General features: G+C 43.7%; 1 protein-coding gene across 1 annotated transcript in view; it reads left to right on the top strand.

Annotated features, from left to right (window-relative positions):
• The first annotated feature begins 140 nt into the window (after window positions 1-140).
• Window positions 141-15,557, top strand: part of ccdc150 (coiled-coil domain containing 150) — a 35,979-nt gene continuing 20,562 nt past the window's right edge. Inside the window, exons 1-21 of the mRNA XM_046293433.1 lie at window positions 141-552; window positions 719-897; window positions 1,061-1,129; window positions 1,282-1,356; window positions 1,472-1,597; window positions 1,898-1,978; window positions 4,227-4,334; window positions 4,552-4,676; window positions 4,785-4,962; window positions 5,738-5,806; window positions 5,973-6,065; window positions 12,219-12,302; window positions 13,177-13,284; window positions 13,373-13,564; window positions 13,682-13,851; window positions 13,950-14,043; window positions 14,146-14,294; window positions 14,418-14,544; window positions 14,674-14,865; window positions 15,223-15,291; window positions 15,377-15,508. Coding sequence (XP_046149389.1) covers window positions 141-552; window positions 719-897; window positions 1,061-1,129; window positions 1,282-1,356; window positions 1,472-1,597; window positions 1,898-1,978; window positions 4,227-4,334; window positions 4,552-4,676; window positions 4,785-4,962; window positions 5,738-5,806; window positions 5,973-6,065; window positions 12,219-12,302; window positions 13,177-13,284; window positions 13,373-13,564; window positions 13,682-13,851; window positions 13,950-14,043; window positions 14,146-14,294; window positions 14,418-14,544; window positions 14,674-14,865; window positions 15,223-15,291; window positions 15,377-15,508 — 2,832 coding nt within the window. The remainder of the gene's footprint in view (window positions 553-718; window positions 898-1,060; window positions 1,130-1,281; window positions 1,357-1,471; window positions 1,598-1,897; window positions 1,979-4,226; window positions 4,335-4,551; window positions 4,677-4,784; window positions 4,963-5,737; window positions 5,807-5,972; window positions 6,066-12,218; window positions 12,303-13,176; window positions 13,285-13,372; window positions 13,565-13,681; window positions 13,852-13,949; window positions 14,044-14,145; window positions 14,295-14,417; window positions 14,545-14,673; window positions 14,866-15,222; window positions 15,292-15,376; window positions 15,509-15,557) is intronic.

Below are 15,557 nucleotides of genomic sequence, written 5' to 3'. Positions count from 1 at the left end.
GATTCTAGCTTGATACTGACGACTTGATGGTGTTCGTAAGCACACTAACTACATTAGTTCGTTAACTTAACAAGCCAGCATATTTGTACTTGTCAAACCAGCTAGGTTTATTGCAACCGATGCATTTTACTAAAGTAAAGATGTTCGTCTTGATGCTGTGCCCCTTCTCTACCCCCTCCCGCTCACCAGTAATGTCCCGCCCAGTGATCCAGCCCCTGAGTGCAGGGGCCACTGCCCCAGAGGCGTTGTCCCTGCTACACCAGCGTCTCTTGGTGGCGGAGGAGCAGGCAGAGTCTCTCATCAGAGAAATGGGCAGTCTGGGAGTGTCTAGAGAGCAGCTCCTGGAGCCCGTGGAGAGGGACCCCATTCAGCGTCCCATTAGCCCCGTGAAGATGCACCATGCCCTAAGAGAGCCCGGAGGAGAAGGGCTACTGTGGCGCCAGTGTGATGGGCTAGTGAGCAGGGTATGTCGCATGGAGAGCCTCCTGCAGACCCTCAAGCTCACAACTTTTCGCTTGGAGACTGAGAGAGACCTGGATCCCTCACACTCAGGTAATGGCTTTGACAACCAGAATCAAAACAATCTCACAAACACATTAGGGAAGTCAGTCATTTTATATTTTGCTAATGATGTGTCAACACCATTCTGTTCCTTTTTGGCTCAATCAGTCTTACTCTTATTTCCTATCCATATCTGTCCCTCTGTCTGCCTGTGCAGCCCGTCTGAAGGAGCAGTTGTCTGCGCTGCAGCAGGAGAGTGATGAGGAGCAGCGGGTCTCCAGAAGGGAGGTGATGCGGCTGAGGGACCTGCTCCGCGATGCCTGTCTGGACAGGGACAAGTCCCGGGGGGAGGTGCAGAGACTTGGGGAGGCCCTGGAGGTCGCCACCACCTCCAAGGTACCCAGACCAACCACATTCCATCTCTCAGCAACACACAGTTTTCATGTCAGAGTTTACCCACCTTTTGTTTACTAATACAGCCAAGATGAGTATATGGCAAATATAGGCATTTTCTGATATTTAGATAATAACCCTATACGTTCTGGTACTGTTGTTGCAGATGGATGTGGCTCTTGCTGCAGAGGAGCTGAAGATGGTCAAAGTCCAGATGAGTGAGAAGCTGCTGCAGGTGCGGTCACTGTAGGGGCATCATGGGACAAGGTGGTGGAGTAGGGGATGTCACATTGGCCATCTGACAGAGAAGGGAATACATGACTCGTGATTTACCTGTGTACTTTAACAAAAAAAACTTCAACTCTAATGATCCCTAACCTTTTTTAGCTGAAGGAGCAGATGTCCCAGGAGTCTGCTCGGTCTTTTGAGAATGAGAAATCCCACAGTGCACTACTTCAGAGGGTGGAGGAGATGGAGAGAGTGGTGGAGATGGAGAGAAGACAGGTACGATAGGTGTGAAGCAATACAAGTTGAGAAAGAAAACAACCATTGATATCCTGTCCCTCTCTGACCGCAGGCCCACACAGTGCAGGCAGACTGCCATGCCCTGCGTTCTGATGGACAGGCCACTAGACAGAGACTACAAGAGGAGAAGGACAGAGGCCACAGGCTGCAGGAGCAGTGTGAGCAGCTCAAAGGGCAGGCAGGTTAGCAACACTGCATTGTGGATGTTTTCATATTCTGCTTTACAGTGTGGGCCCATCAGTTGATGTGCTAGTGTTCCTGAATGACAGATTTCATATGGACAATTAAATGGTTGATCTCTTCATCTATTTACAGAGGTAAAAGATTCCCTTGTTTTGGAGTTGACAGGTGAACTAAAAGTAAGTGCCAGCACTTGAGTGATATCAATCAACTGTGTTGAGTGTGTCTACCTGAGTGTGTGTTGTGTATGCAGTGTGTGTTATTTAGTGTGTATTGTGTATGCAGAGTGCACGGCTAGCCCTGCAGAAGCAGCAGCAAGAAGAACAGCAGGTTACTGAGAGATGGGGGAGATCTGAGGACTGCAGCTGACAAAGTCCAAGTCAGTGGCCCAGAATATACATACTATACATTAAAGGCCATTATAAACCAAGTGGTTTGAGTTCTGAAAGCTGTGGTATACCAGACCGTATACCACAGGCTTGACAAAAAAATCACTTTTTACTGTTCTAATTTTGTTGGTAACTAGTTTATAATAGCAATAAGGAACCTCAGGGGTTTGTGGTATATGGCCAATATACCACAGCTAAAGCCTGTATCCAGGCATTCCGCGTTGTGTCGTGCTTAAGAACAGACCTTAGCCGGGGATTATTGGTTATATACCACACCTCCTCGGGCCTTATTGCTTAATTATACCATGGCATTGTTGAATACTTATTTCTTATTAGCTTGAAGGTCATTCTAGAGCGTTCATTATTTCCCTATAACGCACAATGGCTATAGTTCATTCTTACATGTTCTACAGTTGAAGTCGGAGGTTTACATACACCTTAGCCAACTACATTTATACTCAGTTTTTCACAATTCCTGACACTTAATCATAGTAAAAATTCCTTGTCTTAGGTCAGTTAGGATCACCACTTTATTTTAAGAATGTGAAATGTCAGAATAATGGTAGAGATAATTATTTATTTCAGCTTTTATTTCTTTCATATTTTTATTTCATCAGACCAGAGGACATTTCTCCAAAAAGTATGATCTTTGTCCCCGTGTGCATTTGCAAACCGTAGTCTGGCTTTTTTATGGCGGTTTTGGAACAGTGGCTTCTTCCTTGCTGAGCGGCCTTTCAGGTTATGTTGGTATCAGACTCGTTTTACTGTGGATATAGATACTTTTGTACCTGTTTCCTCCAGCATCTTCACATGGTCCTTTGTTGTTCTTGAATTGATTTGCACTTTTCGGACCAAAGTACGTTCATCTCTAGGAGACAGAATGCGTTTCCTTCCTGAGTGGTATGAAGGCTGTGTGGTCCCATGGTGTATATACTTGCATACTATTGTTTGTACAGATGAACGTGGTACCTTCCGGCATTTATAAAAATATTCACAAAAGCTCTGACGAAGGCCGTGAGGCCGATACGTCAGCTTATTAAATATCAGTGATACTATCAAGAGCAGTGATACTATCAAGAGCAGTGATACTATCAAGAGCAGTGATACTATCAAGAGCAGTGATACTATCAAGAGCAGTGATACTATCAAGAGCAGTGATACTATCAAGAGCAGTGATACTATCAAGAGCAGTGTGAGGTTTCCTTTTTCCTTCATCTTGTTCAACTGTTGACATGCACCTGCAAAAAAAGTGTGCCTTTTGAATTTTGACCTTCAGGCATTTGAAAATTGCTCCCAAGGATGAACCAGACTTGTGGAGGTCTACAATTTATTTTCTGAGGTCTTGGCTGATTTTCTTTTGATTTTCCCATGATTTCAAGCAAAGAGCCATTGATTTTGAAGGTAGGCCTTGAAATGCATCCACAGGTACACCTCCAATTGACTCAAATGATGTCAATTAGCCTATTAGAGCTTCTAAAGCCATGATTTTCTGGAATTTTCCAAGCTGTTTAAAGGCACAGTCAACTTAGTGAATGTAAACTTCTGACCCACTGGAAATGTGATACAGTGAATTATAAGTGAAATAATCTGTAAACAATTGCTGGGAAAATTACTTGTGTCATGCACAGAGTAGATGTCCTAACCGACTTGCCAAAACTATAGTTTGTTAACAAGATATTTGTGGAGTGGTTGAAAAACTAGTTTTAATGACTTCAACCTAAGTGTATGTAAACTTCTGACTTCAACTGTATGTTTGAGCTGCTTTTGAAAACAAAAGTCAAATTGGAAACATTATTGGCTTTGTTGAATGCCATTATGAAAATCGAAATCTAGGACTGATGGTTTGGTTAACTAGCAAAACTAGCAAGTCTTGGTTTGGTTATCATGGCAACTACTGTGGCTATCTAGTAAACCCCCTAGCAACTTCATTGGATGTTGAACACATTTCTACTGGCAAATGTGGTAAATTATGGCCATGGTATTAAAGGGATAATCACCTTGGGACTTTATGCATCTCTCTGGAAAAGAATGTAACTCTGTGGAAGGTCAGTTCCACTCCGCTGGCACGTCGTAGAACACACCTTCCACGTCATTCATTCTTTTCCATAGAATGCATATCCCATCGTTGGCTATCCCTTATTTTTCGTATATTTCTAAGACCATGTGTACATTACCATTTAATCATGAAAAATCTCAGGAATAAATGGTGACATTTTGCTCTCTCATTTCCTCTCACAGGCATTTAACAACCAGTTGGAGAGTCAGTGCTCTGAGTTGAGTTCAGCCCTACATTCTCTTACTGTGGAGAAATCCAAGCTACTGACTGAACACCAGGCTAGCATTAAGGTACTGCCTCTAGCCCTTCTCTCTCTCTTTCTCTTTCTCTCTCACTCACTCACTCACTCTCTCTCTCTCTCTCTCTCTCACTCACTCACTCACTCACTCACTCACTCACTCACTCACTCACTCACTCACTCACTCACTCACTCACTCACTCACTCACTCACTCACACTCTCTCTCTAGTACAGGCTACATGTTATTCTGTTCCTGTGTCTCTCTCAGGCAGAGAGAAGTCGTGTGACCAAGCAGTTGCAGGAGCAAGACCTCCTGCTGGATGCAGCCAGACGCAACATTCAGGCAGAACTGCAGGGGGCGCTATCAGCTAAAGTTAAATTGCAGATGGAACTGTGGGTGATAAAGCTAACTGCAAATACTCATAGGAATGAATAGGCTCTCAATGATGATGCTAGCCACACACATCCACTAATAACAACCCCTGTCTTTCTGCTCCACAGGGAGACTCTGAAGGTTGACCACACCCAACTACTTCAGAGTTCCATGGTTGCCCAAGAGACAGTTGCCACTCAGCGGGAGCTGTTGGAGCATACCATTGAGAGGCTGCGGGGGAATCTGAACTCTGCTGTAAAGGAAGGGGAGGTCATGAGGACAGACCGGGACTGTGCGAAGACTGAGGTGCAGCTGCCTTGTCGCTTAGAAAATACATAGCCTAAGAGTACAAGGTTGTGTGATAGAAAAATTACAAGATTATGTTTAATACTGTTTTTGCATCGAATGGTTGTTTTATGCAATAGAATAGTACTCTTAGTACTCTCTCATCTGTGTTTGTGTGAACTGAGAGATGCCTCTGAGGCTTAACGCTGACAATTGATTTATGAATGGTTTGGTTTCATAGAATACATTTCATAGAATGAGTTGGTGTTTGTTTAATATAAGGTACCAGGGAGAGATGGCTCAGGTATGGATAATGATGAGAGGAACCTTGTCTTAGGGGCCACACTCTGGTTTCTATACAATAACAAAAGTCTTCACAGCAAATGCTATCTGTCTGGGGGATACTCCTCTTTCATATGTCAAGTCTCACCCTTTGACCCATTCCACACATCTGCTGTTTGTCATGATACACTAAGAGGGTGTATCTTTGCTATAAAATATATTTGTATTATTTCTATGTCAGAGCTCTCAGCATAACACTCAAGAGTGTTGGGTTGACCAGCCTCATTATTGAAGAGCACTTACTCTATGCTCCCTTATTAATACGTTTTGAAGAAATTAATATCCTGATTGTTGATTGACCTTGTCTCTCTTCGTTATTGAGAATTTCCATGACTATTTTAGAATTTCCACGACTATTTTTAAAGCTTAACTGAGCTTTACATTGTCTCTTTTTATACTTTCTGTGGATGTCCTTAAATGTTATGCCCCTATCTCCCCTGTTTTTGGGTCACAGATGTGCATTGTGGTCACCAAGCTAGAGGGTGAGAGGAGTGCTCTGGAAACACAACTCGCTAATGTCAAGGTACTGTACTGCCAATGATCTCTGACAACAATTCAGACTGATCTCAGACCTGTATGAAAAGGACCTCCTCATTCACAGTGAACACACTTCTTGTCTGAATCTGAACATAGCTTTCTTAACTGTCCTCTGTCTACTTTGCATCCTGTGCATCCTGTGTGATTGACAGCTGGAGGCAGGATCTCTGAACTCCACCTTGCAGAAGCAGGAGGAAGAGAATAGGAGGCTCATGGGAAAACTGGCTGTCATGGAGCATCAGCAGGTGAGAGATCCATTCAGTATCTAGAGACTGAGGTCACACTAAAATTCATACCAAGATGGCATAGCAGTCAGATGTCCTTTGTGTGTGTGTGTAATATATATATTTACATCTTTCTTCTTTTATATATTTTCTTTTCCAAAAACTCAACTTAAAAACACTCTCCTGCAATCCGCCTCACCAATAAAAAAAGTATTATTTACCTCATCTGAAATCCACAATAGAAGCTAGCCAGAAGCTAGCCAGTGTACTGGCTAACATTTGTATTCAGCTAACCACTGTTTGTGGTCATCAGCTATCCTTTAGCTCGAAAGCTATCGCCAGTTTTGGACAACGCGACTCAGACCAGAACATACCGGACCTATTTTTCTCTCCATATCCCCGGATTTCAACCCTAAGCTCTGGACATTTACACCTGGATCTTGCAGCTAGCTAGCTGCTATCCGTGTGACTATTGGCTTACGTTGATCCCGGAGCAAACATAAATTATTCCGGAGCTAGTCCTGGGCTACAATCACCTATCCGGACCCGTTTTACTGCTGATGCGGGGAGCCCCACCGGGCCTTCACGACTGGACTTCCGGCATTATCTGCCGGAGGGAGTTATCCAACTGGCCCCTCCGTCGTGACGTTACCTGAACGCCCATCTGTGGCCCGCTAATCGTTAGCTGTCTTATCGGCTGCTATCTGAATAGGTCTATCGGACAATTTTTCTTGGTTCACTATAACTAAATCTATTTTGCCAATTGGATTGATCCCCTCTACCACACAGAACCCCACTAATCTACCAACAGAAACGCACAAGGTGGCTAAAAACAGACCTCCATCCTATGCTAGCATGCTACCAATGGCCTGGCTAGCTGTCTAAATCGCTGTGACCCCAACCAACCTCACTACTCACTGGACCCTTATGATCACTCGACGAAGCATGCCTCTCCTTAATGTCAATATGCCTTGTCCATTGCTGTTCTGGTTAGTGTTTATTGTCTTATTTCACTGTAGAGCCTCTAGCCCTGCTCATTATATCTTATCCAACCTCTCAGGTCCACCACCCACACATGCGATGACATCACCTGGTTTCAATTATGTTTCTAGAGACTATCTCTCTCATCATCACTCAATACCTAGGTCTACCTCCACTGTATTCACACCCTACCATACCTTTGTCTGTACATTATACCTTGAAGCTATTTTATCGCCCCCAGAAACCTCCTTTTACTCTCTGTTCCGGATGTTCTAGACGACCAATTCCCATAGCTTTTAGCCGTACCCTTATCCTACTCCTCCTCTGTTCCTCTGGCGATGTAGAGGTGAATCCAGGACCTGCAGTGCCTAGCTCCACTCCTATTCCCCAGGCGCTCTCTTTTGATGCCCTTTGTAACCGTAATAGCCTTGGTTTCATGCATGTTAACATTAGAAGCCTCCTCCCTAAGTTTGTTTTATTCACTGCTTTAGCACACTCTGCCAGCCCGGACGTTCTAGCCGTGTCTGAATCTTGGCTTAGGAAGACCACCAAAAATTCTGAAATCTCCATCCCTAACTACAACATTTTAAGACGAGATAGATCGACCAAAGGGGGCGGTGTTGCAATCTACTGCAAAGATAGCCTGCAGAGTTCTGTCCTACTATCCAGGTCTGTATCCAAACAATTTGAACTTCTACTTTTAAAAATCCACCTCTCTAAAAACAAGTATCTCACCGTTGCCGCCTGCTATAGACCACCCTCTGCCCCCAGCTGTGCTCTGGACACCATATGTGAACTGATTGCCTCCCATCTATATTCAGAGCTCGTGCTGCTAGGCGACCTAAACTGGAACATGCTTAACACCCCAGCCATCCTACAATCTAAACTTGATGCCCTCAATCTCACACAAATGATCAATGAACCTACCAGGTACCACCCCAAAGCCGTAAACACGGGCACCCTCATAGATATCATCCTAACCAACTTGCCCTCTAAATACACCTCTGCTGTTTTCAACCAAGATCTCAGCGATCACTGCCTCATTGCCTGCATCCGTAATGGGTCAGCGGTCAAACGACCTCCACTCATCACTGTCAAACGCTCCCTGAAACACTTCAGCGAGCAGGCCTTTCTAATCGACCTGGCTGGGGTATCCTGGAAGGATATTGATCTCATCCCGTCAGTAGAGGATGCCTGGTTATTTTTTTAAATGCCTTCCTCTCACCATCTTAAATAAGCATGCCCCTTTCAAGAAATTTAGAACCAGGAACCGATATAGCCCTTGGTTCTCTCCAGACCTGACTGCCCTAAACCAACACAAAAACATCCTATGGCGTTCTACATTAGCATCGAACAGCCCCCGTGATATGCAACTTTTCAGGGAAGCTAGAAACCAATATACACAGGCAGTTAGAAAAGCCAAGGCTAGCTTTTTCGAGCAGATATTTGCTTCCTGCAAAGTTCTGGGACACTGTAAAGTCCATGGAGAATAAGAACACCTCCCAGCTGCGCACTGCACTGATGTCACCACCGATAAATCCACTACTAATTGAGAATTTCAATAAGCATTTTTCTATGGCTGGCCATGCTTTCCACCTGGCTACCCCTACCCCTGCACCCCCCACAGCAACTCGCCCAAGCCTTCCCCATTTCTCCTTCACCCAAATCCAGTCAGCTGATGTTTTGAAAGAGCTGCAAAATCTGGACTCCTACACATCAGCCGGGCTAGACAATCTGGACCCTTTCTTTCTAAAATTATCTGCCGAAATTGTTGCCACCACTATTACTAGCCTGTTCTACCTCTCTTTCGTGTCGTCTGAGTTTCCCAAAGATTTGAAAGCAGCTGCAGTCATCCCCCCTCTTCAAAGGGGGGACACTCTTTTTTATTTTTACTTTTTTTTTTTTATTGTAGGAACACAAAGTACAAATAAAGTTACAGTGCACTTCATACCTTCATCATCATATTATATTAGTTACATTGACATCTTTGAATTAGTCCTTTTCCATGTACGAAACCCATTTTTCCCAGTATTCTTGATCTCTCTCCTGTTGAGTTTTTAAAGCAAATGTCATGTGGTGTATTTCTTCTACAATGTCTATCCATTGTGTCACTGTGGGAGGGTCTTTTTGTAGCCATTTCCTAGTGATAGCCTTTTTACTGGCTGCTAGTAGGACCTTTAACCTCTTACCTCCACCCGACAAGCAGGCGTCCCATCTAGACATCTGGAAATGCAAATGCGCTACGCTAAATGCTAAAACTCAAACGTTCATTAAAACACACATGCAGGGTACTGAATTAAAGCTACACTCGTTGTGAATCCAGCCAACAAGTCAGATTTTTAAAATGCTTTTCGGCGAAAGCATGAGAAGCTATTATCTGATAGCATGCAACACCCCTAAAGACCCGCAGGGGACGTAAACAAAATAAATAGCATAGTCGGCGCTACACAAAATGCAGAAATAAAATATAAAACATTCATTACCTTTGACGATCTTCTTTGCTGGCACTCCTAGATGTCCCATAAACATCACTATTGGGTCTTTTTTTCGATTAAATCGGTCCATATATAGCCTAGATATCGATCTATGAAGACTAAAAATTTAAAAAGTCGACGATAAACTTTCACAAAACACTTCGAAATACTTTTGTAATGCAACTTTAGGTATTAGCAAACGTTAATAATCGATCAAATTGATCACAGGGCGATGTATATTCTATAGCTCTACGTCTTGAAATAATGTCCGGGTAAATCTCAACCAAAATATCCTGTTGGAGACCGGAAGAAATGGGCTGTCTCTTGTTCGTTTGACCAAGAAATAAATCCTAGGCAAAAGACTGTTGACATCGTGTGGAAGCTGTAGTTATTGCAACCTCGGCTCCAGGTAATGTGGTTTCTATTCAACAATACATTCAAGTGGCGCATTGATATATTTTCCAGTTTTCAGTGATCAGATTTTCCTGCGCTTTTCGATGAAACGTTCTGTTATAGTCACAGCCGTGATTTAACTAGTTTTAGAAACGTCTGAGTGTTTTCTATCCACACATACTAGTCATATGCATATACTATATTCCTGGCATGAGTAGCAGGGCGCTGAAATGTTGCGCGATTTTTAACAGAATGTTCGAAAAGTAGGGGGTAGGATCAACAGGTTAAGACGTACTTTTCTCTATTGTGTAAGTTATCAGGTATTTCACCCATGTACAAAGAACTGAATGTTTGTTCTATGTCAAATCCCATTATTTTTCCAATGTTAGATCTTATTTCTCCCCAGTAAGTTTCGATTGCGGGGCAAGTCCAAAAGATATGAGAGTGATGAAGGGGGGGACTCTCTTGACACAAACTGCTACAGACTTATATCTATCCTACCCTGCCTTTCTAAGGTCTTTGAAAGCTAAGTCAACAAACAGATTACCAACCATTTCGAATCACACCATATCTTCTCTGCTATGCAATCTGGTTTCAGAGCTGGTCATGGGTGCACCTCAGACACGCTCAAGGTCCTAAACGATATCTTAACCGCCGTCGATAAGAAACAATACTGTGCAGCCTTATTCATTGACCTGGCCAAGGCTTTCGACTCTGTCAATCACTACATCCTCATCAAGGATATCCTCATCATCAGACTCGATAGCCTTGGTTTCTCAAATGATTGCCTCGCCTGGTTCACCAACTACTTCTCTGATAGAGTGTAGTGTGTCAAATCGGAGGGCCTGTTGTCCGGGCCTCTGGCAGTCTCTATGGGGGTGCCACAGGGTTCAATTCTTGGACTGACTCTCTTCTCTGTATACATCAATGATGTCGCTCTTGCTGCTGGGGAGTCTCTGATCCACCTCTACGCAGACGACAACATTCTGTATACTTCTGGCCCTTTGTACACTGTGTTAACAACCCTCCAGACATCAATGCCATACAACTCTCCTTCCGTTGCCTCCAATTGCTCTTAAATACAAGTGAAACTAAATGCATGCTCTTCAACTGATTGCTGCCTGCACCTGCCTGCACCTGCCCGCCCGTCCAACATCACTACTCTGGACGGTTCTGACTTAGAATATGTGGACAACTACAAATACCTAGGTGTCTGGTTAGACTGTAAACTCTCCTTCTAGACTCACATCAAACATCTCCAATCCAAAGTTAAATCTAGAATTGGCTTCCTATTTCGCAACAAAGCATCCTTCACTCATGTTGCCAAACATACCCTTGTAAAACTGACCATCCTACCGATCCTCGACTTCGGCGATGTCATTTACAAAATCGCCTCCAATACCCTACTCAATAAATTGGATGCACTCTATCACAGTGCCATCCGTTTTGTCACCAAAGCCCCATACACTACCCACCACTGCGACCTGTACGCTCTCGTTGGCTGGCCCTCGCTTCATACTCGTCGCCAAACCCACTGGCTCCAGGTCATCTACAAGACCCTGCTAGGTAAAGTCCCCCCTTTATCTCGGCTCGCTGGTCACCATAGCAGCACCCACCTGTAGCACGTGCTCCAGCAGGTATATCTCTCTGGTCACCCCCAAAACCAATTATTCCTTTGGCTACCTCTCCTTCCAGTTCTCTGCTCCCAATGACTGGAACGAACTACAAAAATCTCTGAAACTGGAAACACTTATCTCCCTCACTAGCTTTAAGCACCAGCTGTCAGAGCAGCTCACAGATTACTGCACCTGTACATAGCCCATCTATAATTTAGCCCAAACAACTACCTCTCCCCCTACTGTATTTATTTATTTATTTAGCTCCTTTGCACACCATTATTTCTCTCTACTTTGCACATTTTTCCACAGCAAATCTACCATTCCAGTGTTTTACTTGCTATATTGTATTTACTTTGCCACCATGGCCTTTTTTTGCCTTTACCTCCCTTATCTCACCTCATTTGCTCACATTGTATATAGACTTATTTTTCTACTGTATTATTGACTGTATGTTTGTTTTATTTCGTGTAACTCTGTGTTGTTGTATGTGTCAAACTGCTTTGCTTTATCTTGGCCAGTTCACAATTGTAAATGAGAACTTGTCTCCCTGGTTAAATAAAGGTGAAATCAAAAAATAAAAATAACATCACTTTAAATCTGTCCATCCATAGTGAATGTGTGTTTGTATGTTACATGCTCTCTCTATTTTCTTTCTCCATCCTGACTGTTTCCTCTTTCCCCTCACCTCTCAACTCCTCTTTACCCAGAATGCTCAGCAGCAGGTGGAGCAGATGCTTAAGGAGCTGACGGATAGTAAGAACAACCTGGCCTATGAGAAAGGGAAGCTACAGGTAAGGAGTTTACACTAAAACCATTGGTGGAAAGGGTACCTGATTTATCATACTTGAGTAAAGGTAATGATACCTTTTATAGAAAATGACTCGCATAAAAGTGAATGTCACCCAGTAAAATACTATTGGAGTAAAAGTCTAAAAGTATTTGGTTTTAAATGTACTTAAGTATCAATAGTAAATGTAATTGCTAAAATATACATACGTATCAAAAGTTGTGGTCCTTCTGTAGCTCAGTTGGTAGAGCATGGCGCTTGTAACGCCAGGGTAGTGGGTTCGATTCCCGGGACCACCCATACGTAGAATGTATGCACACATGACTGTAAGTCGCTTTGGATAAAAGCGTCTGCTAAATGGCATATTATTATTATTATTATTAAAAGCATCAATCATTTCAAATTGCTTACAAACATTTTCTTGTTTTTTAATTTTATTTATGGATAGTCAGGGACACACTTCAACACCCAGACATAATTGACAAATGAAGCGTGTGTGTTTAGTGAGTCCATGAGATCAGAGGCAGTAGTGAGGACCAGCAATGTTCTCTTAATAAGTGTGCAAATTGGACAATTTTCCTGTCCTGCTAAGCATTCAAAATGTAATGCTTAGCAGGAGTACTTTGGCATGTCAGGGAAAATGTATGGAGTAAAAGGTAAATTATTTTCTTTAGGAATGTAGAGGAGTAAAAGTACTCAAAAATATGAATTGTAAAGTACAGATACCCTTCAAAACTGCTTTAGTACTTTAAAATGATTTTTTACTTAAGTATTTTATACCACTGACTAAAACACACTGGCCATACCTCTGAATGTGTGTGTGTTCATGTATCCTCATGTTGAAGTGTGTTTCCTCTAATGCTCTTCCTCTCAACCAGACCAGGGTAGATCAACTCCAGGAGGAGCTGCAAGCTTTAAGGGACACCCATGTAGAAAGTGTCCAACAATGCAAGCTGAGCTCTGTGTTAGAGAACAAGTACACGCAGGTACACACACTCATGGTAGTAATGTGGTAATGTAGTAAAGTGTCAAAAACAAGGTGACTCCCTAACATACACCTGTACTCCCTTACAGGTCAGCTCTGAAATTAGCACCCTGAAGACAACCTGTCATGAACTGGAGGCTCAGCTCAGACAGGCCCAGGCTGAAGTCCAGGTGAAGGAGAGGGAGGCGACGTCTGTGGTGGCAGCCAGAGACGAAGCTCTGCGGGACAGCCAGGCCCTGAGGGGACAACTGGACAAACTGCAGAAGCAGCACAGGGACAAGGTCAGAGGGCTAGTAAAATGGTTCCCCAACCTGGGTCCTGGACAGCTACAGGGTGTGTGCAGGCTTTTGCTCCAGACCAGCACTAACCCACCTGATTTTGCTCTTTTTGTCCTGTAGCTGTGTGAGCTGGAGGGCTGGCTGGGTGTGTCTCGTCAGGGTGGGGGCAGTGTGGCTCAGACCCTGGAGAACGTTTTGGTCTCCCACTCCCGTCTGCAACACAACACTGAGACAGTACAGAAGGAGCTGGGGAGACGAGAGCAGGAGCTGGCCTCACTCAGGAGAGACAGGTCTGTGTGTCTGTGTGTCTGTGTGTCTGTCTGTGTGTCTGTGTGTCTGTGTTGTGCATGTATATGGGTGTATGTTTGAACATTTATGTATTTTTCAGACTGCAGGGTCAGCGAGAGATTCAGAAGCTACAGGCAGAGGTGGAAAAGCTCCAAGACATCATGGCAACAAGTAACTCCAAGAAAAACAAAATGGTAACTACATCATTAATGAGTCATATACACACATACCCACAAACAGCTCTTAGCTTTCAGTAGTAATAATGGTAGTTTACAAAGATATGTTTGATTGTCTAGCTGGAGCCCTTGCGTAAGGCCCTGGATGTGGCAAGGCTAGATAACAAGAAACTAGCCCAAAGTTTAGAGCAGGCTGTGTTGGCCAACAGCACTCTGCAGGCCAACCTGGACCGAGCCAGAGACCAACACCAGAGCACCATCACACAGAGGTAACTGACAGGGACTAATGTGGATAGTAGGAGTTTATTTAAGTGTGGTTTAAATATGTGAAAGTGTACATGGTTACTTTGCATGAATGTGACATTCATGTCTATATTTTGCGTGTATGTCAGAGAGGTGGAGCTGGCTGAGGCCAGGGCAGAGATTGGTCGATGGTCAGAGCATCTGGAATCGATGAAGCTTCGGATGAGGAAAGAGAGGGACTCCATGAAGAGGTTGTCACAGGGAGAAATCTCAGAGGTACTGCTCACTCTCTCATACACCATCGCTTCTGTCCATCAGTCAGAACTCTAAATATCATCCTTCCTCTTTCCTCACCCCTCTTTATTTCTCCTTCCCTTCTGTTTGTGTGTGTCTCTCTCTCTTCAGTTGAGAAAGGCTCTTGAGGACTTGTCATCTAGGTCAGGTGACCTCTCCAGGGCAAATCGGGAGCTGCGGGAGAAGACCTCTGAGTTGGAGAAAGTGGTGTCCAATCAGAAAGCCCGTCTCAGAGATCAGAAGACACAGCTCAAGCAACACCTAGATAATAGAGCCACTCTGGGCAACTCTCAGAAAATAAAAGTATCTACAGTACTGTCTACTATATCAAATCAAAGTGTATTGGTCGCGTACACATTTTAGGAGATGTTATAGCGGTGCAGCAAAATGCTTAAGTTTCTAACTCCTAACAATACAGTAAAATGTCAAACAAGTTCACATAATCATAGTAATAATAATAATACAATAAATCTTAATGTCTGACTAGAAACATTCTGCACAAATAATGTAAGAATTAACACACAAAATACTAAAAAATACTTCAAAGTTAGCTAGGAGTCAGAAACAGGGAGGCCGGGTCTGTTGGTGCCATCTTGTAGACAAGCACCTGCTAAACCAGATGTCCTATTATTGTGACTCATGTTCTCCCTTTGTACTCAGGACATGGAAGGTGAACTAAAGAGCCTCAAGACCTTGAAGGATCAGTATCAGAAGAAGAACTATGAGCAGGTAGGACACCTTACTCACACTTTCTACACCGGTGGATGTTTACAGTATGGTATTCATCAGTCACCATTGTCCTGTCTGTTTTCAGAGTGAGTTGATCCAGCAGTTCCGGTCCGAGACATTATCCCTCCAGCGGGAGCTACGGCGCCTGTCCTCCAGCCAGGAGGGGGAGCTAGAGGCTGAGAGGGAGCTGAGACACGTCATGCAAGACAAGTGTCAGGTTAGCAGGGGTTACGTATTTCTGTCATAAGCTAGCCTCGCTTAACTCA

This window comes from Oncorhynchus gorbuscha, linkage group LG13 (assembly GCF_021184085.1).
Source record: "Oncorhynchus gorbuscha isolate QuinsamMale2020 ecotype Even-year linkage group LG13, OgorEven_v1.0, whole genome shotgun sequence".
NCBI lineage: Eukaryota > Metazoa > Chordata > Actinopteri > Salmoniformes > Salmonidae > Oncorhynchus > Oncorhynchus gorbuscha.
This window is presented reverse-complemented; position numbering and strand designations above follow the sequence as displayed.